This window comes from Oreochromis niloticus, linkage group LG9, assembly GCF_001858045.2.
Source record: "Oreochromis niloticus isolate F11D_XX linkage group LG9, O_niloticus_UMD_NMBU, whole genome shotgun sequence".
Classification (NCBI taxonomy): domain Eukaryota; kingdom Metazoa; phylum Chordata; class Actinopteri; order Cichliformes; family Cichlidae; genus Oreochromis; species Oreochromis niloticus.
The window spans coordinates 7,000,494-7,025,862 of record NC_031974.2 but is presented as its reverse complement, the minus strand read 5'-3'; the positions used below and the strand labels follow the sequence as shown (position 1 = coordinate 7,025,862).

The 25,369-nt window shown below is 42.1% G+C and overlaps 1 protein-coding gene across 1 annotated transcript in view; it reads left to right on the top strand.

Annotated features, from left to right (window-relative positions):
* Positions 1 to 25,096, top strand: part of LOC109197521 (uncharacterized) — an 89,292-nt gene extending 64,196 nt beyond the window's left edge. The window contains exons 3-4 of the mRNA XM_019352688.2: positions 21,774 to 21,862; positions 22,308 to 25,096. Of these exons, the coding sequence (XP_019208233.1) occupies positions 21,774 to 21,862; positions 22,308 to 22,325 (107 nt within the window). The 3' untranslated portion in view covers positions 22,326 to 25,096. The remainder of the gene's footprint in view (positions 1 to 21,773; positions 21,863 to 22,307) is intronic.
* Positions 25,097 to 25,369: the final 273 nt, after the last annotated feature.

Sequence of the window (25,369 nt, the reverse complement as noted above, 5' to 3'; positions counted from 1 at the left end):
TACACAATCACACACACAAATAGAAAATGCGTTAACCTTAGAATACAAAAGAGTTCATGAAGATCAGATAGCAGGTTTAGCATAGGAGTCTGTTTATCATCTTGTCCAACTCGCTTAGTGCGTAGTAAGTTTTCAGAAGAGAAAATTTAGAATTTAGTGATGATGGTGTGCAAGTTGTGTGGTGTTTAACGAGATTTTCTGTGTATTGAGCAGGTGAGGTGATGTTAGTTGACCTGAGAGTGTCAGGACCCTGAAGAACTTGTGGCAAAATGTTCTGTGTTTAAGATTGTTGAGGTTGTTGTTGTAGTGATGGGTTACTTCTATCGGTTAGATTTGTGTTGTTTTCTTATTTTAATAGAGGGAGTTTTATCAAACATGCACATGTCTAAGGGGGTTCATCATTTTTGTAACAGTGCACTTAGAAAAAACCTGTCAGGTGATTTTGTTTTGTGTTTTGATGAGCTAATAATCAGCTCTCTTTTTCTCATTTTTGTTCTAAGCAGGCCTGCAAAAGAGTGGATAACAGCGCTGAAAATTCTCGGTGACCTTCTCCAGATTACAATGGGCAGAGGAGAAGGCTAAGTCTCTGTCTAAAAGGATTGCCGTGAGCCAATCCAGTCTAAAAGCAGAAAGAACTATTTTCCTAAAAACAAAGTAAAACAAATAAATGAGTTGATGTTGCTGAGAGTGAAGACTGAATATTTGCGAGATAGTCTCCACTGTCAGCAAGACCTGATGTTAATGCATGTGAGTGAATGTGTGTAAATGGATGGTGACTGGACGGACGAGGCAGACCATAGGTTGGACCGACTGGACACTGAAATAAAGACTGGACTAAGGTTAGACACATGACTGATAATTTTTCTGTTTTAAGTTTTCTTTCTTATAACACAGATTGGATCATAAGTGGGGAAAAACTGAGTATGAAATGTGAAGTTCTGGTTAACACACAGGTTTTTGTTTCTAGGAAGTTCCAAGGATGCAGGCTGGGGATGGAGCCAAGAAAAGATTTGACATAATGATTAATTTGATTTCATTCCTTAAACACAGGTTTGAAGGGCCGGAGCATGAATATCTAATATGATATGACTAACCTTTTTCTTTTAATCTCCTAAGCTCGAGTGAAGGATTTTGAGTTTGTAACACATAAGATGTGTCACAAAAGGGGGGAGTTATAGGATTTAAGGTTTAATTTGAAATGGGTTTTAGGATCGTTTTATGACGTTTGGGGTTTTTGATAATTTAGATATAGAAATTGTTTGTGGTTCTTTTTGATCTGTTTCTATGCTCAGATGGTGATGGTTTATATCTTACCCTGGGCGTGTTTAATAAAACTAAAAGTGTTGCTCACACACATGAAGGGCATGGAGATTAAGTAAAGTTAATATAAAGGACAGAGCCCAGAACATGATATGGTGAAACAACTTTGAATGATTAAAGGAACCTTAGATGAACACAGTAGATTAGTGAGGTGTAGCAGAGAGAGGCTGTTTGTTTTCTATCCTTTACAGGAGAAGAGTTCAGGACCACAGCGACCACAGGGGTGGCAAGAATCCTGGAAGCCTGAGATCGAACGGAACCAACCAGAGAAAGGAGAGAAACAGAGCACAAAGACACCTAGTTGTTTATATTACAAAGAAGATCAAAAGCTTGTTAGACATAGGTTATAATGGAAGCATAAAAGGGATGAGAGGAACTTTACATAACATAGAAATCCTGCAACAATTCGTAAATTGCCCAAACACAGTGTTCAGACCGGATATGCGCTACCCGTCAAAGGGGGCGAAGAAATCAGGCCTAAGTTTGAAAAATGAAATGGGTTAACTCGATAGAGGATGTTTCCAAAGGTCAAGAAAATAATGTAGGACCTTTTACCAGGAGAAAGCTAATTGTATCTTTTACACTTTACAGTGTGCACTGAGGGAAGTCAGGAATAGTTTAAACTAGGATTGAAAAAAAAATTAAACTAGGTGAAAAGGGGGTGTAGCCACATCTGAACCGAAGAATAAAACAGTGAAATGTGGATTATTAAACATTAGGTCTCTCTCTTCAAAGCCTCTGTTAGCTCACGCCAAGCGGTCGCAGCAGATGGCTGCCCGTACTTGAGCGTGGTTCTGCCGGAGGTTTCTTCCTGTTAAAAGGGAGTTTTTCCTTCCCACTGTTGCCAAAGTGCTTGCTCATAGGGGGTCACAAGATTGTTGGGTTTTTCTCTGTATCTATGAAGCGCCTGGAGGCAATTTTTGTTGTGATTTAGCGCTATATAAATAAAATTCAATTGAATTGTATTGAAGTAAACTTAATGTGATAAATTAGGAATTAGTTCATTTCTCAAGTGAGAAATGAAATAGGGGGACTGGTGTTAGGAATAAAAGAAATATTTTAATGTGTATCTGCTCATTATTTTGTTTTATGTACTTTAATAATGAAGGCTTGTAGAGCAAGGCCACCTTTGACTCATGTGGAATTACAGGGATTATTTTACATAACCATCATCTTATCATTGCATTAATTATCATTTCATCAAAGTGTTTATTGAAGCTGCTGGCATTATGGTATAATTTATACTATAGGGGTTATCATAATCAAATATTAACATGTTTATTACAGGTGCAGTTATAACTACTTTAAAATGATTGAGTTAAATATATATATATCATAACTCATATGCTGAGTATATTGGTATAGTAAAATAGTAGCTGAGCAAAGGCCTGAATGTATTCAGCTTCTTGTGGTATTTGAGTTTGCTTAGTTACAGGTGACGGAAGGATGTCCAGTCCATGGTGACCTCAAAAGCCTTAGGTCATCACTATATTCGGAAGAGTATGCCACAAGGAGGAACCTCTGTGTTTGCATTTAATTCTTAAAATACATGAATGTTCTGTACATGCAAATTATGTGCTTGTAAACGCAAGAAGGGGCGTTACAATACCCTGATGTTATAAAAGCAATCTAGAGTGTATTTTGGGTAGAGATGTACAACTGTTTTGCAGTTTGCACCTCTCCACGCTGCGTGCATTCATTAAAATCAATTGTTTGATTGACCTCTTCTGGACCATCATTGTTTTACTCTCGTCCTCAATTTCGAACCCATAACATTTGGTGCATTGGCCGAGGTTGAGTAGAGAGAGTTGGAGGTTGAGACTGAGAGGGTCCAAGGTGCTCAAACAGGCAGACACGAGTCAGTGGTCGAAGTGAGTGGACATAAGCTGGCTTATTCAAAGGTAAGGCACTACCTGTTGAATTATTTCCAAACAGTGCTGAATTGGTTCTGACAAAATTGAAAGTCTACTCACTGAAAATTACTGGTGAAAGTCTGTTTTGATTTTGGTGAAAATCTCATGAGAATTGAAGTTGAAGTAATGATAATGTAAGGTTAAGTGACAGTACTGATTAAAGGAAAAGCAGTTGGACTGCTACGAGGATTTAAATGCAGTTGGACTGCTAAGGAAAGAGAATTTAAAGTAGTTGGACTACTGAATTTAGGAAATAGGTCATTTGAAATCTGTATATGGTCATACAGTTATAATTGAATACAAAGCTGGGCTTGGGCATCAATAAAGTGGGTTGGTGGTTTCATAGGATGTCTTTAAAACGTAATTAAATTCATGTAGAACGGAACTGTGGAAAGTTCTAGGAAGTGCATCACTCAGAGGTAACGCTTGCCGGAGTCAGGGACGCTTAGACTCCGTCCTCAGTTGAGGGATAGTCAGTTGGTCACTGTGGAGCTTGGGGCACTCCAGAATAACTAGTGGTTGGACCACTTTGCCGTTTGGAACGGTTTATGCACTTTTTTGGGTAGTAAAGGTTGGACCTTGGGCGTTGGACGCTTTTAAATTGACTTAGGAACTTTAGCAATTAGACCAGACACAGGTTGGACCTGAGACTGTCATTGATTATCAAAAACTTGGAGTTTGTCCCTTGGAGGGTTAATTCAAATTTTGTCTAAATTATGTAGGTTGTGCAATTTAAGGCCTTGTAAATATTATTTAATTTATCAGACGTCTCTGTGTTATAATTTCTATGTTTGTATATAGGCTCTGTCTGCCACGGGCACTGCAGCAGGCTGTTTATTTTGAGAGTGTGTCTGTGTTTATGTAAATGAGATGCCTGTGACATATTTAGAGTGACATTTCCTGTTTACTAATGAGTAACTAATGACTGACTGCAGAGACTGGGTTAAGGACGACTTATATTGGTGTTTTAAGGGAAGAATTGCTTTTATTTCTACTTTGTTGGCATTACGGTTGTTAAATACGATGACTACTTTATGATACATGTCTGTCTCATTTTGCATGTGTGCGAGTGGCTTTCAAATGTAGTTTTGTAATGTAACCTGTACACTCCATGGAGGAAACAGACCATGGAGTTTTGGAAGAAGATAGCAGAGATATGACTGGCTTTACGTTTAGTCTTGTGTTGACTCCAATAACGGATGGTCAGACAGGGCTGGTTGAAACAGAGGTGCGTGTTTGCTGTGAAATAGGGGCCACTGACCATGACTCAAAACACAAAGGCTGTGAGATTAAAATTACTGTGAGTAACGGTTTGACTTTTGACTAGGGAAATAATATGCTTACTTTTGGGTCTATGAAGATATTTGACCTTCAGTGATGTTATGAGAGGTTTCAGTTTTCTTTTTCTTTTTTCTTTTGACTTGCTCTTTCTGATCATGGAAGGCATGTCCAAAATACTCGTATGAAAGCGTATTTTGTGTGATTTTAACTGTGTGAATGCTGTCAGTATTTGATTTGAGTGACTGGGTGATTTGTCTGAGTAAGTGAAAAGGGGAAGTCTGAGAGAGAGAAAGGCAGTGCGTGTGAGACGATTTATGGCGTCTGAAAGAGGTTAGAGCATTTAAAAGGTGTGTATGGAATAAAGGAGTGTGAAATATATTTCTTGTGTGATGAAAAGTAGGATGTGCTAAAGTTTGAAAGTGTTTTTAATTCAAGAAAACAAAAAAACAAAGGAGTTAGATTAGTTTGAGGAACAGGAAATATTGCTCTGTGTACCGGGGCTGCAGCGACAGGAAATAGTGAACAGGAACTGTGCATGCCCATATATGGGAACTGAGTGTGTACAGAAAGAACACAGAGAGAGAGATTTAACTCTAGGCACATGAAGCAAATGAAGCCTTTAAGAAAAAATGAATATAATACTAATTATATGGTTTAGTGTGTCAATACAGGTGGGCGTCTTTCAACTTTGCAACCTTGAGTTCAGCAGCAGAAAAGTAGATTAAAAGAATTGGGAGAATAAGCCAGTTTTTGGCTCGAAATTGTGCGGCTGGATCTCTCACTTTGTCCCTGAAGCGGAGAAGAAGTTCAAAGGACAGTCAATCGCCTGATGAAGACCGATAGAACATCGTGGATTTGAATACAGCAGGCAAACGGCAGTGCCACTGATCCAGTAACACTGATGACGACTGACGACCAGCAGCAGCATGTAAGAGTAATGTAACATGTACTGTGAAAATACAGGCTGGGCAGTTGAACAGTGGGATAAAGAATTGTGGAAGAGCACTGGACATTGAGTGATATTTTGCCATGCTGGGACTTAATCTGAAAGAAAGACTGTAAAGAAACAGAGAAGAAGACAACAGCTGAGTTGAGACTGTGTTTGCTGGAGCTTTGAAGCCCGAACAGGACATTGTGCAGAGAGGACCAGTGAGAGATGAAGCTGGACGAGTTTGACTGCGAGAAGATAGGAGATGATTGGATTGAAAATTGAAACCTGAACTCATGAATTGTTTAGGGATGTCCACCATAGCATAACAAAGAGGTAAACATTAGAAAAGGTAAGAATAATGAAAGAAATAATTGTTATTACCTTAATGAATAGAAAACACACATACAAATTGTTACATGTGAGATTATTTTTGAAATGAATCAGAAGTGAGATAGTTTGAATCTAGAGCTCAGTGAAAAGATGCATAAATTAAATATGAATACATGAAAATGCAATGAATACATAAGGATGCAATGAAGAAGCAGCTTACATTCAATTAACATAAAACGCAAGGAAGAACACGCTTACATACATGGCATAATTGGTATTTTTGACTAGAAAAAGAGAAGTGGGTCGTTTAGACGTCCGTGATAATAATGAAAATGTTTTAGTTTGTTATTTTTAGGGGCAAGCAGACCTGGACCAATTCTCCAGATCCAGGAGTCAGACGAAACTACAGGTTAAGATGAATGGATATGTTAAGGCAAGTTTCTGGTTGAATTGTTTACAGTGTCCAGGAACCTGACAGCAAGCCCTAACTGGTGGTGGAAGACCAGCAGGGCTTTATTTAAGGTGGGAGATCAAAAGTCTGGGTTAGTAATTCGGGGAAGGAGAAAACTGACTGTTTAACTGGAGAATGGGAAAGTGTCTGTGAGACTGTGAAGCCATATATGCAAAATAGCACACACAAACATACGCAATGAAGATCGGCTTGCTACTTGTATGAGTGATAGAATGGTGTGAATGTTGAATAAACTGATTAAACTAGTTTAAAAGGGTGACTTAGCAGTGCTTTTGCACTGAGTGATCAAAACAAGTGATTAGTATAGAAAGAAAATGAAAATAATTGAATAATGGCATGGGCTTTAAAAAGTATTTCTCTTGCCAAGTTAAATTGTTGAGATATGGCTGAGTATGCAAAAAGTTCGAAAACTCGTGTGAATGTGGACAGAGGAGCTTGCTGTGTGTGTGTGATTGAGGCCTTAAAGGAGGGGTAGATTGTTCAGAGGTGCAAATTTGATTAGGAGGTTTATAAATTAGTGTTGACACATTGTTGTAAGATCTTAGGCTGAATCTGAGTATGGTAAAGTGCCTAAAGGGGGATATTGTTGTGTACGAAACGGTGCAGCTTTTGGCGAGGTTTTCAGTGTGTTGAACGGGTGAAATTTCAGATTGTTGAAGATTTTTGAGGTTGTTGTTTTATTTTTAATAGAGGAGTTTTGATAAACATGGACATGTCTAAAAGGGCCCATAGTTTCTATAACAGTGCACTTAGAAAAAACCTGTCAGGTGATTTTGTTTTGTGTTTTGATGAGCTAATAATCAGCTCTCTTTTTCTCATTTTTGTTCTAAGCAGGCCTGCAAAAGAGTGGATAACAGCGCTGAAAATTCTCGGTGACCTTCTCCAGATTACAATAGGCAGAGGAGAAGGCTAACTCTCTGTCTAAAAGGATTGCCGCGAGCCAATCCAGTCCAAAAGCAGAAAGAACTATTTTCTTAAAAACAAAGTAAAACAAATAAATGAGTTGATGTTGCTGAGAGTGAAGACTGAATATTTGCGAGATAGTCTCCACTGTCAGCAAGACCTGATGTTAATGCGTGTGAGTGAATGTGTGTAAATGGATGGTGACTGGACGGACGAGGCAGACCATAGGTTGGACCGACTGGACACTGACAAAAGACTGGACTAAGGTTAGACACATGACTGATAACTTTTCTGTTTTAAGTTTTCTTTTTTATAATACAGGTTGGATCATAAGTGGATAAACTGAGTATAAAAGGTGATGTTCTGGTTAACACACAGGTTTTTGTTTCTAGGACGTTTCAAGGATGCAGGCTGTGGATGGAGCCAAGAAAGGATTTGACATGATGATTAATTTGATTTCATTCCTTAAATACAGGTTTGAAGGGCCGGAGCATGTATGCCTAATATGATAGGACTAACTTTTTCTTTTAATTTCCTAAGCTCGAGTGAAGGATTTTGAGTTTGTAACACATGAGATGTGTCACAAAAAGGGGGTGTTAATATATGCGATTAGCTACATGAAATGTGTTCTTTTAGGGTTACTAGGCAAATGTCTACGTGACCTTTGCCTAATAACCTTTGTGATGATAAACTTGTTTACCGACTTGCTCTCTTGTAGAACAGACAGACTTAGAAAAGGGGAACCTCAGCTCTGAGTTCTGAGAATAACTCTGTTAAGTTGACAGGAAACACGTCGAGACAGCAATATAGGGCAAATCTGTTTGAGCTTGTAATTAAATGTGGGACTTGAAAAGAGGAAGTAAATTTGGTACAGGACGTGCTTGAGACGATCAGACGAGAGAAGGAGAAGGTCAGGAATAGTTTAAACTAAGATTGAGAAAGTAAATGGGGTGAAAGGGGGTGTAGCTTCAGGGCAGTTCACAGCCTGGCGTAAACGCAAGGTGCTGTCACACAGCTTAAGTTATTTGGTTGATTTATTTTATGACAAAATAATAAGGAAATATTAAAAATATACAACACGTTGAGAAGATTTCTTATGTTATATTTTAGTGTTTAACATGGAAGATGCCTCTCCGGAGCTTCTCTCCTGATGCTACTCCACCAAAAGAAGTTCATTTATAGAGACTATGTCAGCTCCCAAACAGACAACAACAAACCAAGATTAGCAATAAACAATCTAAACATAAATAATAACAAATGAAGAACAATACAGAATCCAAATCTGAACCAAAGAACAAAATAGTGAAATGTGGATTATTGGGTTTTTCTCTGTATATATGAAGTATTTGTAATGTGTATCTGCTAATGAAGGCTTGTAGAGGCCAGTTTATACTCACAAACAAGTGCTCAGCCAGACTGAAAAACAGGAAGCTTTAGTGCACAAGGCATATTAATAAATATAGACACAAAAAGAGGAACTCCCCATATAAATAACGTTCAAAATGTGTGAAGTATAAAGTACCGAAATAACACTATATAAGTCACAGCTGATGATTCTAATGTTAGAGAGCTCTTGCAACTGGCGTCTGAGCTGTGCAGAGGTCTCTCTTAAGACAGGTACTTATGTAGGTTAGCATGAGGTTGAGTTAATTTTATACACAATGCATAACTGTGCGTGTTTAGAGTTGATGTTCTATCCAAGAGGGTTTTAAGCTTCACTGGTGAGAGTGTCCAGGTGATACATGTTGAGGGATGATGAGAACATAGCAGGTGAATTGCATGCACGCTTACAAACACACATGATTTAAATATAGGCCAGGCCAAAGGCCTGGACTTGATGCAGCTTTCAACTTTACAGCTCCTAACTTGCAGGAATGGCGGGGACTGTAATCAATGAATGCAAAACATGCTTACAGACACAAACATGACAGGGGTTTATTTTACAGGGTAAAAGTGGACCACAGGTTGCTTTGTTTCTGCTTAGCAACTACTGAGGTAAATGGTGTTAAAGATAAATATGCAATAAGTGAACAGGAAATGTGTGAGGGTGAGCCGGGTGAAACAAAATGTTGTAGATAATGGAAACTTGTCTAACGGGCATTAACAGTAACCTTTGCATGTTATGTATATGCTTGAGGCCAAAAGAGGCGTAAATCCAGATAGAAAATTTTGAAGTGTGCTTTTTAGCGGAGATTTAGGCTGACATGGGGATGGTGTGCATTTTACTTGGGTTGTGTTTAATAAGACTAAAAGCGTTGCTCACACACATAAAGAGTATTGAGATTGAATAAAGTTAATATAATGGATAGAGCCCAGAACATGATAATATATAAGTGAAATCAAATGCAATGTGTGATTTCACTTTTATTGGGAAAATAATTAGCCAAGAAATGTGTATTGAACTCTCCACATACTTTGAAACTGCGCAACTCTGAGTGGGCAATGTAATGAAGCAACTGTTACATATTTGCATTAAACTAGCCAACATAGACTCACCACAAAATGATGTAGGATGTTGCCCTGCAGCGGGGGCAGAAAATCATTTGCAAACCAGGGATCTTATGTTGATTATTATATTCTTACTTATGTACACACACACACACAGAAGGGAAAAATTTCAAAACAAAACAAAAACAACTTCGCTTAACCTGTCAAGCACAGGAGCAAAATAAAAATCTTTTTGGGCTCTGTTAAAATTTCTTTAGTAAAAGTGTAAAAGGCCAAACCTAGGAAGTTCGGCAAACAGGAAAGTCCCTCCAGTATCAGGAGTTAATAGTCAGGAAACATTCTTCACTTTAACGCCTTTTTTTTCTGAAAAACCACTGACTCATAGATGCAGACAGACATACAAGTGCACATACATCCAGATGTGCATTTAGACATTAAAAGTGTAGAGGCATGTACACACAGATTGGCAAACCGGTACAGAGTCTAGCTGAGGAGCTTAACAAAGCAGACGTGGCAGTAGGGTTTATCATTTTGCCTGATATGATATTGGGAACCAACTTTGAATAATGACAGGAACCTGAGATGAACACAGTAAGTTAGTAAGGTGTAGCAGAGAAAGGTTGTTTGTTTTCTATCCCTTACAGGAGAAGATTTCCACTAGAGAAGGACCCAGAAAAGGAGCGGAGATTACCTAAGCATGAAGTGTTTTCAAGTGGGGGCTGGTGTTTTATTGCTGGACCACCTAGAGGACATGAGGTTGTTGTCGGATTTGCTGAGTCAGGGGGCGGCTAGAGAGGGTCAGAGCGAAGGTAGTGGACCTGGGAATGGTGTAGTGACGTCTTTGGAAGACGTCAAAAGGGGGAATTGTGGAATTACAGGGATTATTTTACATAACCATCATCTTATCATTGCATTAATTATCATTTCATCAAAGTGTTTATTGAAGCTGCTGGCATTATGGTATAATTTATACTATAGGGGTTATCATAATCAAATATTAACATGTTTATTACAGGTGCAGTTATAACTACTTTAAAATGATTGAGTTAAATATATATATATCATAACTCATATGCTGAGTATATTGGTATAGTAAAATAGTAGCTGAGCAAAGGCCTGAATGTATTCAGCTTCTTGTGGTATTTGAGTTTGCTTAGTTACAGGTGACGGAAGGATGTCCAGTCCATGGTGACCTCAAAAGCCTTAGGTCATCACTATATTCGGAAGAGTATGCCACAAGGAGGAACCTCTGTGTTTGCATTTAATTCTTAAAATACATGAATGTTCTGTACATGCAAATTATGTGCTTGTAAACGCAAGAAGGGGCGTTACAATACCCTGATGTTATAAAAGCAATCTAGAGTGTATTTTGGGTAGAGATGTACAACTGTTTTGCAGTTTGCACCTCTCCACGCTGCGTGCATTCATTAAAATCAATTGTTTGATTGACCTCTTCTGGACCATCATTGTTTTACTCTCGTCCTCAATTTCGAACCCATAACACTCACAAACAAGTGCTCAGCCAGATTGAGAAACAGGAAGTTTTAGTGCACAAGGCATATTAATAGATATAGACACAAAAAAGAGGAACTCCCCATATAAACAACGTTCAAGCCTGTGTGACGTGTAAAGTACCGAAATAACACCATATAAGTCACAGCTGATGATTCTAATGTTAGAGAGCTCTTGCAACTGGCGTTTGAGCTGTGCAGAGGTCTCTCACCCCCGGAAGATGATTGAATAAAGAAAGACAGGTACTTATGTATGTCAGCATAAGGTGGAGTCCAACAGCATGCAGCAGGGGTTGCCAAAATGATATAGAAAACAGCACATGTAGTGAGAGAACACCCACTAAAAGTTCTGATTACACATAGTGTGGTGGCATATGTGAACTCGCAGGTGTTCAACTATGACATCATTAGCACAACAGAGACTGAGTAAAGTTTTAGATGCTCCAAATCTGACATTTACACATGAAGGAATCAATATGGCAGATTTAATGGGATCAGGAGAACCTCATGATTGTACTAAGAAAGCAGAAGTTGAAGGGAAAGTCAGGGAAGATTTAAAAGCAGAACCTATCCCTGGAGCTGAGGATTGGTTCATAGATGGCTGCTGTCATCGTGATGAAGAAGGATCGAAAGCAGGCTATGCTATAGTCTGCAAACAAGGAACTGAATTTGAGCCCACGAGGAGCTCCAGCAGTGGAAGGAGCCACGCTGGACTGGTCCTTATGAGGTCGTTGCCAGAACAACTATAGCAGGTCAACTAAAAGGGAAAGGCGATGCCTGGTATCATTGGTCGCAGTGTGCGCCAGCACATGAGAGCTTGCTAGAGGAAAACTCGTCTTCAACTAACACAGGTGTCAACGATAACGAGCAGAGGCAAAATAAATCCTCTCACCTGTGCAACGGGCCAACCAGTAGTCCACCTGGGAGGCCGAAGAAAGAAGAGGAGCAGCTTAGAAGGTCGCCACGTCAGCAGAAAAGGAGCGGTGACAAGTTGAGGACTCCACAAAAGCAGGGGAGTTTCATTCCAGGATACAAAGTTTATATAAATGATGTAAACACACGAGTCAGAGACACGTAATGAGAAAACTGATTAGAATGTTCCTTACAACTACATGTTTATTGTATGCAATGATATTAACTATGGCTGTGTTGTTTATTGTCTATATTTTGCAGGGCACTCTGGACCACTTGTCTGAACACGGAGGCCAGTCCAGCCCAGCACCTCCTGAGACTGTAGTTGCTAAAACGGGATCGGTAAAAAACACAAAAGCGCGAGGTGTCAGGTAAAGGTGATGAGTGTCTCAGCATGAATAATGGCATAGAGTTGAATTATGTTAAAGGGTCTACCCGCTCATTCACATTTGATTTGTGTGACGTTATTAAGTGTACAGGAGCTAGTAGTAGCTGGAGAGCGTATGATGTATGGGTCTGCAATCACCCCATGATATGCTTAGGGCAAATTTAGTTGATGCAAAGTCTAAGCCGCTCGCAGAAAGCTTAATCACCATTCTGACTGATCAGATGGTAACTTCGAGAACAGTAGCTCAAAAGGAACAGGAACCAAAAGAGAGATTACTTCTGACGACAGATTACTCTAGACTGAAGCCTAAGGATTTGATTGAGCGTGCCACCGGTTTCAAGGACAGTAACCTCTGGCTTGATTGGGTGGCTCAAAATGCTAGAGAACAACATGTATCTGACTGTGTTGCCTGTGCGTTAGCTAGGCCACGTTTGTTTACAGAGCCCGCACCGTTGCATTAGAGGATGAGTGGGGCTATGATTGTATGTTACAGTTAACTAGAAGTGCAGTGACTACTGGCAACTGTACTTTGTTGTCCAGACTTTTCCCTGCCGTTTCAAAGCAGACAGCAGTGGGATCATTTATGCCAAAACAAGATAACTACACATGTTTTAAGTTTTCTACAGATAATGAAAAGTACAAGGTGGGAGAGATCGACCCAACTTGGTGTGCTGTCACACTCACGGGACGAACCACCAACAATGTAAGCGACCCTAGCATGATAATTGGAACATGGGCAAAAAGTGGGCTCTATTATTACTGTGGGGAAAAATACTCGTGTTCCTATGGGAAGCGTAGGGACATGTGTGATGGTGCGATTGGGAGCTCCGCTCATGCTTATTGGGAACCAGGTAAAGGCTATTCCACAACACAACACACGTACCTTAGCCACCAGAGGTAAGAGACATATTTTGGCCAAAAGAGGGACCCAGGGTACACATGCATATGACCCTAGGTTAAACTCTCCGACCTGGATAGACTCTATTGGAGTGCCCAGGAGAGTTCCAGATGAGTACAAGCTGGTAAATCTGATAGTGGTAGAATTTGAAAGTAACTATGTTCATTGGAATCTGCTGAGACTCTCTAACCAAACCAGGGACGCCATGATGGGGTTCGCAGAACAATTGGGTCCGAGTTCACTGACGGGAGAGCAAAATCGAATTGTCTAAAACTATGCATGAGCACTCAGGTATCGAAAATCTGCTGGCGTCCTGGATGACATCTGTGTTTGGACAATGGAAAGGTGTGGCTATGTCAGTGATGTTTTCTTTGACTGTACTTTTGGGAATACTGGTCATCGCTAGTTGTTGTATCATTCCTTGTGTGAGAGGATTGTTGGTAAAAGTAATGGCGAGGGTTCCTAACCCTGGCTGGGTTGAGGGCATCTACCAGATGAACTTAGAACCCATAGAGTGGGCCAGGGAGTGATACAACATGAGGTATGGTGACATTCCTTGATGGAATGTCAAAAGAGGGAATGTTGGGATTTAGAGATTCTTTTATTGCTGCCATATACTCTGCCTTATGATAAATGCATTAATAACATGTTCTACAGTATTATTTTATCAGTAATATTGTTTACAGGGTTCATATTGCATTGAATATGTTTGTCATCACATTCATTCTATTCACAGGTTTAGTTCATTCTATACACAATGCATAACTGTGCTTGTTTAGAGTTGATGTTCTATCCAAGAGGGTTTTAAGCTTCACTGGTGAGAGTGTCCAGGTGATACATGTTGAGGGAAGATGAGAACATAGCAGGTTAATTGCATGCATGCTTACAATACACATAAATCTAGTAGCAGGCCTGAGCGAAGGCCCAAGTGTCTTCTGCTTTTCTTTGAGACCTGCTGCAATTCTGTCTACTTAGTGATTGAGGACGAGGGTCCATTATTAGCCCTTAGAGGCCCTGAAGCTTGAAGTTATTACCTTAAAAGGAAGGTGTTATCAAAAAGAGAAGTTATATGTCTGTTCATAGTTATTAGAGATGTACAAGATGTACCCTTGTCTGTAAACAATGACTGGACATAATGTATTTTTGACCTGTATTGACGTGTATGTGGGGGTGTGATCCTCTATGCTATAAAACCAGAACTCAGTGTATTTCTGTCAGAGCAAATAAGCCATATGCTGACGGTTGTTCTCCGTTGTCAATAAACTCATCGTTTGATTGTACTTTTCTGGGCCTCCGTCGTTTGTTGTCTGGTCTACAGTTGATCGATCTCGCTTCACCAGCATAAGATATAATATGTACCCTGATAAAAGCCTTAAACGTTTCCCACAAAATGGAGGGTGATATTCCTGGTGTAATATTTGTCTCTATAAATAAGTCTATCTTGGAATTCACAAATGTGATGAATTTATCGTCTGACAGCAAGCGTGTGTTCAAACGCCATGGAGCTGGTGGAGAACTTTGGGCCACTGCTAAATTTAGAGTCAACGGAGCATGATCTGAAATGACAATAGCACTACGAGAGCAAGAGCGAATCTGTGAAGTAAGTCGACTGTCCAGTAGAAAGTAATCAATACGAGTGTATGTATGATGAACAGGGGAGAAAAAGGTGTACTCTCTACGTGTGGGATTGAGAAAACGCCAGGCATCAATAACAGAAAATTCTTCAAGGAACATATTAATAATTTTAGAAGACTTGGATTGCCTACCAGGCTTATTTGAGGATCGATCCAGCGGCCCGAGCCAACACTTAAAATCGCCACCAAGAACCAAATAGTGGGAAGACAAGTCAGGAATTTTAGTGAAAAAAGTGCTGAAAAAATTTGGATCATCCCAATTGGGAGCATAGACGTTGGCAAAAATAAATTTAGTGTTCAAAATACTACCACTTACAATAATGAATCTGCCATTCTGGTCCGCTATAACATTAGAAGAAACAAATGGCACTGATTTGTGTATTAAAATAGCAGCACCACGAGCTTTGGATTTAAATGTAGAGTGATAGAGTTGGCCCACCCACCCCTTACGAAGTCTAAAATGATCTGAAATTTTTAGGTGTGTTTCTTGTAAAAACACAACCTGGGCGCCCAAAAATTGCAAATGGTGGAGGACCTTGCTCCTTTTAATAGGTTGGTTCAGACCTTTACAATTCCAGCTACAGAACTTTAACGAGTGACCTGCTTGTTGATTATTAATATTTAATTGCGATACCATGTTAGAACATAGATTGAAAAAAACCAAAGCTGACCGATGAAAAACACAGAAAAAACAAAGTCAGTGTACAGAACAGTACAACATAAAAAACAAAAAACACCCAAACTTCCCCCTAAATGCTGAAGCATCTTCCCTAACAAGATGCGCGCACCCCCCACCAAACACACCCCTGAGCACTTCCTCCCAACCATTTGAAGTCCCAGTTGAGTTCAAGCTCCTTGCAATACAAGGCAGAGACAAAAGCAAGGATTGTATGAAAATATATTAGAACGAGACATCCTATAAATCCAGCTCACCTCTAATAAAGATAAGTATGTTACTTAAAAAAGATACAATAAGATACAATAAAAAATAAGAAAACAGTGAAGAAAGAGAGAGAGAGAGAGAGAGAGAGAGAGAGAGAGAGAGAAAAAATAGAATAGAATATTTTACAGCAATTAACCAAGATGGATATATCAGCCCAATGCACTAAGACACTTATGTGTCTTGAAAGGCAGAGCCCCCCAGGATCTTATTGGCAAAGTCCGTGGCAGACGCAGGATCAGTAAACTTACGTACAGCTCCATCTGGAAGTGTCACCCTCAGTTCCGCAGGATAGAACAGGCCGAACTTAATCCCAGGACAAGAGTGCAGAAGGCGCTTGACACCAGTAAACTGTGAACGTTTTTTAGCCACTGCAGGTGTGAAGTCTGGAAAGATGGAGATCCTTCTGCCCTGGTAAAGTAGAGGAGAGTTTGCCCCTGCAAGACGTAGCAACTGTTCCTTAACATGGAAGTAGTGGACTCTAATAAGGAGTGGACGAGGAGGCGCTCCCTCTCTGGGCTTTGGTCCAAGGGACCTGTGAACCCGATCTAACAGAGGTGCTTCATTCAGTTTCAGAAGATCTTGCAGGAGATGGGAAATAAACTCCCTAGGGTTAGAAGTCTCCAAACCCTCGGGGATGCCAATAAGGCGAATATTATTGCGCCTTGATCTTCCTTCTAGATCCTCACATTTAGCTTGCAGTTGTCTGACCTCCTCCGTTAGAACACTTACAGCAGATTGAAGAGAAGTCAGGTCGTCACTGCAGGTTGTAGCTGAAAGCTCCAAATCTTTAATGGTGGTCCCTTGAGCATTAACGGTGGCCTGTAGGATGGTTATAGCAGCTTTAAACTCAGCCTTCACAGATGATATTTCTGACCGCAGTGTATGGGTCACCGTATCGATCTTGCATTCAAGCTTGTCGCAGATGTCCCATTTCAGAGCCTCCAATGCTCTGGTAAATGTGACTTCGCCGAGCGGTGCGCCCGCACCCTGCTCGTGGCTGCTCTCCATGATAGCCACGTCACGCTGAGATTCGCGACCCAGCTCCGGGCTCTGTGAACCACCCGTGCCGGCCTGACCCCGTTTTCGACGTTGCTCCCTCTTATCTGCCATTATACAAAAAAGAGAATAAAGGGCAAATGGTGGGACTTTTAGTAGGAGAACTTGATTGTCTGGACGCAGCCGCTACGGTCGCCACAGCAAACCAGGAAGGAAACTCCTGCGGCCTTTCCCAGAAGTTGTCCAAAGTAGGTTTCCCGACCTCAGAGAATGAAAAAGTGAAAATAAATAAACAAGCGGGTACCCGGCGGCGAAAAGGGTTATTTAGAGCCCACAGGGCTGATATAGAAAGTGCGGATGCGTCTTAAAAGAATATTTTTGTCACTGCTTTGCGGAGCCCCGGGAAACACGTCTTCACACCATAGTGTCTCCTCCGACCAAGCAACAACTCTGAATGAGCACAATCACAATGTGTATAAAAAAAAATCACTTCTACGTATATAATCTTCAATGTTATTCATTTGGGTAAGCGACACTTTTAACACCCTCTTAAGAAGCTCTCATACAATTACAAGCTCTACCACCTTTGCCCTATATGGCTGTCTCGACATGTTTCCTATCAACTTATTCATGGCATGTCTATCTTTACAGCTTCTGCGTCACCAGTTCCTACACAAAGACAAAGCAAACTGTGTTTCACCTCTACCCTAGAATTAAATCTTTGTAATATCTGTATGTGTAAGCCTGCATCATAACCACTTATTCTAGAAATCAAAAAGAAATAAAACTGTCATGTTACGGCTGTGTGCAGACAGGAATAGGACCCAAGGTGCAGACTCCGGAGACAAAACGACGCGACACTGACTCAAAGAAACACAGGGTTTAAGTACACAGAGGGAGCAATCAGGGAATGGGCAACAGGAGGGAAACACAGCTGGGGCAAATCAGGACTAACGAGACAAGGAGAGCAAAACCAGATACACTAACATGAGACATGGACTTTCAAAGTAAAACAGGAAACATAACACAGACTCACAGGCAGGCATTATAACAAAGGGAACAAAGACGTGGGACCAGGGCAGACACAGACACTGACTGGACGTGGGGATACAGCAAACAGGGGAGACAGCAACTCAGAATCACAGACAGAAAACCAGAACACTAAAACTCTAACAGAACCCACCCAGAGAACCTAAACTAAGAATAATCCAAAAACCCAAAAAGCAAAACTAGAATATAATGAAATAACAAACTCAAAGAAACAAAACACAAACCACTGGGTCGATGACCCAGGGATCCTAACAGTACCCCCCCCTTAAGGGCTGGCTTCCAGACAGCCCAAACCAGAACACCAAAAACGAAAAACAACCCAACCAGGGCGGGCGGTGGGGGAAACAGGAGGGAGGGACCGAAACAAAAACACAAGGAGCCAGAAACCAAAACACAGGGAACAAAGTCCAAAACAGAACAAAAACAACAGCACTGAGGCCCAGGAACAGTCCAAAAGAAAAACAAAAGGGCCCACCAAAAGGCGCGGAGGCCCAGGCAACAGTCTCGAAAAGGTTCAGGGGCCGGCCCGGAGGTCGACGGCACAACAGTCCAAATCCAGGCGGCCTGGAGGGCGACTGCCCAAGAGTCCAGAAAAAAGTTCAGGAGGCCGGCCGGGCGGGAGGCACCGGCGGCGACGGAGCAGGTCAGGAGGCCGGCCGGGCGGGAGGCCGGCCATGCACACGGCAACGGGCAAACAGGTCAGGGGGCCGGCCATGCACACGGCAATGGGCAAACAGTTCTGGAGGCCGACTGTGCACACGGCAACGGCGGCAGCGGGCAAACAGTTCTGGAGGTCGGCTGCGATGCCAGCAGCGGCGACGATCTCTCTCAGGAGGCCGGCCTCGACGGCCATGATGCCCAATTAGAGGCCTGGAAAGCGGCTGGCAGAGGCGAGGTGTCACAGGACGGGTCGGGTTCCATGACGGCGTGGCAACCGCAGGGCCAGACGATGGCGGAGCAGAAGCAGGACCAGGCGTGGACGAGGCAGGGCCAGACGAGGCAGGACCAGACGTGGGCGAGGCAGGGCCAGGTGTGGACGAGTCTGACGAGGCAGGACCAGGCGAAGGCGGAGCAGAAGCTGGACCAGGCGAAGGCGGAGCAGAAGCTGGACCAGGCGAAGGCGGAGCAGAAGCTGGACCAGGCGACAGCGAAGCTGAAGCCAGAGCTGGACCAGGCGACGGCGAAGCTGCAGGCAACGAAACAGATGGTGGCACTGCAGGCGACGGCGTGGGAGCCGCAAGTGGTGGCACTGCAGGCGACGGCGTGGGAGCCGCAGGTGGTGCGACAAAGGCTGGATGGGCCCCTCGGACCCTCCAACGGAGACAAACAAAGGCTGGTGCGGTTCTCCAGAACCCCCAGCGGGAACAGAAGGCTGGACGGGCCCCTCGGACACTCCAGCGGAGACGAACAAAGGCTGGTGCGGTTCTCCAGAACCCCCAGCGGGAACAGAAGGCTGGACGGGCCCCTCGGACCCTCCAGTGGAGACGAACAAAGGCTGGTGCGGTTCTCCAGAACCCCCAGCGGGAACAGAAGGCTGGACGGGCCCCTCGGACCCTCCAGGCAAGGCAGGTGGTAACTGAGCAGGCGACTGAGCTGAGAGGTGAGCTAATGTTCGAGCTATTGATAGAAGTTTTAGTTCTATTGACTGTTGTAACGATGGTAGTAATGGCGGGTTAGGTGGTGGATTAGCAATAAACTGAGCTAGTTCCCCTGAGCCTCCAGAACCTGAAAACAACCGCTGGACGGGCTCACCTGAGCCTCCCGCGAGGTCAGAAACAGGTGCAGGTACCTGCCGGACACCAGCCACTCCCACCCGAGGAGAAGATACGGGTACTGGAGCTAACTGGTTCCCGGTCATCCTCACGCTGGGAGCCGGGACAGGCACCGTCAATGGCTGGGCAGCTGCTGTCCCCACCCGAGGAGCTGGTACGGGTGCAGCGACAGGCAGAGCCTCAGCCGGCCTGGACACTGGAGCAGGACCAGCTGGACCTCAGCCTCCCTCACCTGAAGCACTGAAACAGGTGCAGGGGAATGCTGGGCCCGAGCTGCCCTGGGAGCAGGAACACAATGGGGCGAAGGAGTAGGTTCAGCAAACACAGACTCCTTAGCTTCCTACCACCACCACGTCTAACAGTCTTAACAATTTTCACAGTCTCAGAATTTATGTGGCCAGGGTTAGAAAAAACAGACTTGGCAAAAGTGGGTTTTAGCTTGTTTCCACCATGATGTACAGTCCAAGAACCAACAGTCTTAGAAGAATGTACGTTGTCATTAACTAGCTTGTGAGGACTTAAACCAAAACTGGCCTCCCAATCCAAATCCTCATCGAGAAACGAGGTCCCGAAAGTGTCTGAGGTGAGCTCATAATCCTTACTGTTTAATGGCTCAGGTGGAGTGTGGAAAGTGTAGTCCTTTTGGCTCACCATAGGAGGTTGCTCAGAAGTGTCCATATGACGGCGAAGTGAGCGCCGTTTCCTTTGGGCAGAGGTAGCTGGCGGCGTAAGCAACTGAGCCTCTGGTGCACAGAACGGTGACGCTGAGGCTGGAGCGTGAGCACCTAAAGCCATACGGAGGACTCCCAACTGAAGCGGCCGCATCTTGAGTGCCAACGGAGCAACAGGTGGAGACTTCTGGCAGCTCCGGGGCCCACCAACAGCCAGCCGAGTTCCATGGAAAATGCGCCCGACGTCAGGGGTGCGCCATGGCTTCCAGCGGAGTTCCTCCTCCAGCTGGGCAAAGGCTGCTCGGCGTCGCTCCTGAAGTTCAATGTCTGCTGGGTCCATAGTATGGTCGCGTCGTTCTGTCATGTTACGGCTGTGTGCAGACAGGAATAGGACCCAAGGTGCAGACTCCGGAGACAAAACAGTGAACTCAAAACAGCTTTATTGCTGAACAAAGAAAATCTACAAAACCTAAACTGAAAAGAATCTAACGAAAGACACACAGGGAGCCACAGGGAGATACACACAGCATGAGGGACGACGCGACACTGACTCAAAGAAACACAGGGTTTAAGTACACAGAGGGAGCAATCAGGGAATGGGCAACAGGAGGGAAACACAGCTGGGGCAAATCAGGACTAACGAGACAAGGAGAGCAAAACCAGATACACTAACATGAGACATGGACTTTCAAAGTAAAACAGGAAACATAACACAGACTCACAGGCAGGCATTATAACAAAGGGAACAAAGACGTGGGACCAGGGCAGACACAGACACTGACTGGACGTGGGGATACAGCAAACAGGGGAGACAGCAACTCAGAATCACAGACAGAAAACCAGAACACTAAAACTCTAACAGAACCCACCCAGAGAACCTAAACTAAGAATAATCCAAAAACCCAAAAAGCAAAACTAGAATATAATGAAATAACAAACTCAAAGAACCAAAACATAAACCACTGGGTCGATGACCCAGGGATCCTAACAAAAACATTTTCTACTCCTAAAATCTTCGCTAGTTTTCCCCAAAGCATATCTTTTATTCAAAGTGTCCCGCAGTTTCCCTTTAAGTTTGGTGTACAGCTTCTTATGAACACCGGCATTTTATCTTCTACACAGGATTCAGTTCATTTTAATCCTTTAACTTAAACATGAAAATAACAATTTCTGCCTCAGTTTTACCATATCTCAATTATCAAAAACCCCAAAAGTCAAAAAATGATCCTAAAACCCATTTCAAATTAAACCTTAAATCCCCCTTTTGACACATCTTATGTGTCACAAACTCAAAATGACCTCGTCTGTCCAGTCACCGTCCATTTACATACATTCACTCACACGCATTCACACCAGGAATTGCTGATAGTGGAGACTCCTGTGCAAATAATCAGATTCAGGGAATTCATCCAATGTTGGAGCAATCGTAGGAGGGGTCATTGTAGTTTTAGCCTTATTAGTAACTCTCCTGGTACTGTGGAATAATCAGGTAAAAAGACATTTTACACACAGTATTTAATTCCATCTTAATATTGTGTTTGTTGTTTTTATTGATGATTTTTCATGGTTTGTAAAACATTCGTCAGGTTACAAAGAAAATGTGAGAAAACTTTGAAGAGTGAAACCAGAACATGATTAAATCTTATGTCTTAAAACACAGAGCAGCTCTCTGTGAACAGTGTGAAATCTAAAGGTCCAAACGGTTCTCTACATTCAGTCTAGTTTCTAGTTTTTTGATATGCTTTAATGAATAATTAATAGATTATTACTAATTCATTTGAATTCAGGATTGAAATTATTTCACCACTATGCATATCTGATATGATATCATAGAAAATCAAACAGCTGGAATCACTGCAGCTTATTTAAATCTGTAGAAGTTGTGCTTCATGATGAATACACAGTATGTGATTGTTTTTATTGTCATTTAACAGAAATGCTGCTTTTCATGAATCACTGAAGCCAGTTTTCCTGTGAGGAAAGAAATGCCATGTGACACCAAACAATATTTACAAAGGAGTCTCAGGGTCACATGAAGGTAAAATAATGTTTTATCAGTTTTTACACTAAAAGTGTCCCACAGATGCTGCGACTTTTGTCCAAACTGCAGTATTAGTGTAAAACCTCAACAAGCAGACGAGTGAGGACTTTGATGCTGGGAAGGAAACAGAAAGAAGAGTCTGTCTGCTGAATTCAAACTGGGAGCTGGTTCCACAGGAGAGGATTCTGAAAGCTGAAGGCTCTGCCTCCCATTCTAGTTTTAAAGACTGGGAATCACCAGTACGACTGCAGTCTGACAGCGACGTGCTCTGTTGGGATCATACGGTACTATACGGTTATTAAGATGTGATGGGGCCTGATTATTCAAGGTGTTGCATGTGAAAAATGTGTTGAACAATTTCTAGGATAAGTTTGAATACTGTAATTGTTTCTGATTATATTCTCAGATTTTCCCTGCTGGTTCTTACATATCACCCAATATTTTTAATCTCAAGCTTCTTGGATTAACTGGATGTTTATTTGGGAGTTTTTAGAACAACCTGATTATAAATGAATTACAACCGTCAAGCCTGGAAATAAAAAAATAAATGTGAACAAAATCTCATTCTAAAGCAGACTTTCACTAACTCTGCACAAAAATTTGCAGTTTTACATGAAATATCAACTTTATATTGACATTTTTACGTTGGTGTTGAAATATTTTTATCATCTGTAATTATTTTTTCCATGTAAATCTCAAAGCAGTATTAATATGTTCAGTTTAATGAGTACAGTTTACTTTAGATTTTTTAAATATTTTAAAAACATCTTCAATGCCAACTTTGAATGCTCACATTGTTCCTGGAATCAAATTAGGAGCTGAAATAATTTTGTCTCTCATGTAAACTCAACAGGAACTTTCATAGATGGAAAACCTGCTTTAGATCTGTTTTTTGAAGTCATCTGGCTAACTCGTGATTTCAGTGTGAATGGTACCACAGTTTGAGCACTTTGCATGGATGTTTTTATGTATCAGACTCTTGTTTCTACTCTGGATTTAAACAGTAAAGACAAAAGCAGGGATAGATGAACTGGAACAGAGGCAGCTGCTTTGTAAGTGACCAGTACAGTCGTGGCCAAAAGTTTTGAGAATGACACAAATATTAGTTTTCACAAAGTTTGCTGCTAAACTGCTTTTAGATCTTTGTTGTCAGTTGTTTCTGTGATGAACTGAAATATAATTACAAGCACTTCATATGTTTCAAAGGCTTTTATCGACAATTACATGACATTTATGCAAAGAGTCAGTATTTGCAGTGTTGGCCCTACTTTTTCAGGACCTCTGCAATTCAACAGGGCATGCTCTCAATCACCTTCTGGGTCAAATCCTGACTGATAGCAACCCAATCTGTCATAATCACTTCTTAGAGTTTGTCAGAATTAGTGGGGTTTTGTTTGTCCACCCGCCTCTTGAGGATTGACCACAAATTATCAATGGGATTAAGATTCCAGGCCACGGACCCAAATTTTCAACGTTTTGGTCTCCGAGCCACTTAGTCATCACTTTTGCCTTATGGCACGGTGCTCCATCATGCTGGAAAATGCATTGTTCTTCACCAAACTGTTGTTGGATTGTTGGAAGAAGTTGCTGTTGGAGGCTGTTCTGGTACCATTCTTTATTCATGGCTGTGTTTTTGGGCAAAATTGTGAGTGAGCCCACTCCCTTGGATGAGAAGCAACCCCACACATGAATGGTCTCAGGATGCTTTACTGTTGGCATGACACAGGACTGATGGTAGCGCTCACCTTTTCTTCTCCAGACAAGCCTTTTTCCAGATGCCCCAAACAATCAGAAACAGGCTTCATCTGAGAATATGACTTTGCCCCAGTCCTCAGCAGTCCATTCACCAAACTTTCTGTAGAAGATCAATCTGCCCCTGATGGATTTTTGGAGAGAAGGGGCTTCTTTGCTGCCCTTCTTGACACCAGGCCATCTTCCAAAAGTCTTCGCCTCACTGTGCGTGCAGATGTGCTCACACCTGCCTGCTGCCATTCCTGAGCACGCTCCGCACTGGTGACACTCTGATCACGCAGCTGAATCGTCTTTAGGAGACGATCCTGGCGCTCGCTGGACTTTCTGGACGCCCTGAAGCCTTCCTATCAAGAACTGAATGTCTTTCCTTGAAGTTCTTGATGATCCTATAAATTGTTGATTTAGGTGCAATCTTAGTAGCCACACTATTCTTGACTGTGAAGCCATTTTCATGCAACGCAATGATGGCTGCACGCGTTTCTTTGCAGGTTAACAATGGAAGAACAATGATTTCAAGCATCACCCTCCATTTAACATGTCAGGTCTGCCATTCTAACACAATCAGCCTGACATGATGATCTCCAGCCTTGTGCTGAGTTAAGAAGATGATTACTGAAATGGTCTCAGCAGGTCCTTTAATGACAGCAATGAAATGCAGTGGTAAGGGTTTTTTGGGATTAAGTTCATTTTCATGGCAAAGAAGGACGATGCAATTCATCTGATCACTCTTCATAACATTCTGGAGTGTATGCAAATTGCTATTATAAAAACTTAAGCACCAACTTGTCCAATTTCCAATATTTATGTAATTCTCACCACGACTCTTGAAGGAATCACATCCTGACTCACTATTGATCACATCTGGACGTTCACTCGGAGAGACTCTGCTTCAGTTATAAATACACTGGGTGCCCCCATCAGCTCATTAAAGGGGGCACCCATGAAAACCATTCAAGGTTCAAGGTTCAAGGTTCTTTATTTGTCACATGCATAGTTATACAAGTATAACACACAGTGAAATGTATCCTGACACGCTCCTCGACATGTGCAAAAACGGGGGGGGTAGAGGAATAACATTATAAATATATATATTGTAATGACCTGGCTGGGGTTGTTAGCCAGGTGCATTCTGGGTATTGTGTTGTCTGTGTTTTCTATCGTTCTGCTAGTTCCTATGTGTTGATTCGCATGTTGTGTTAGTGT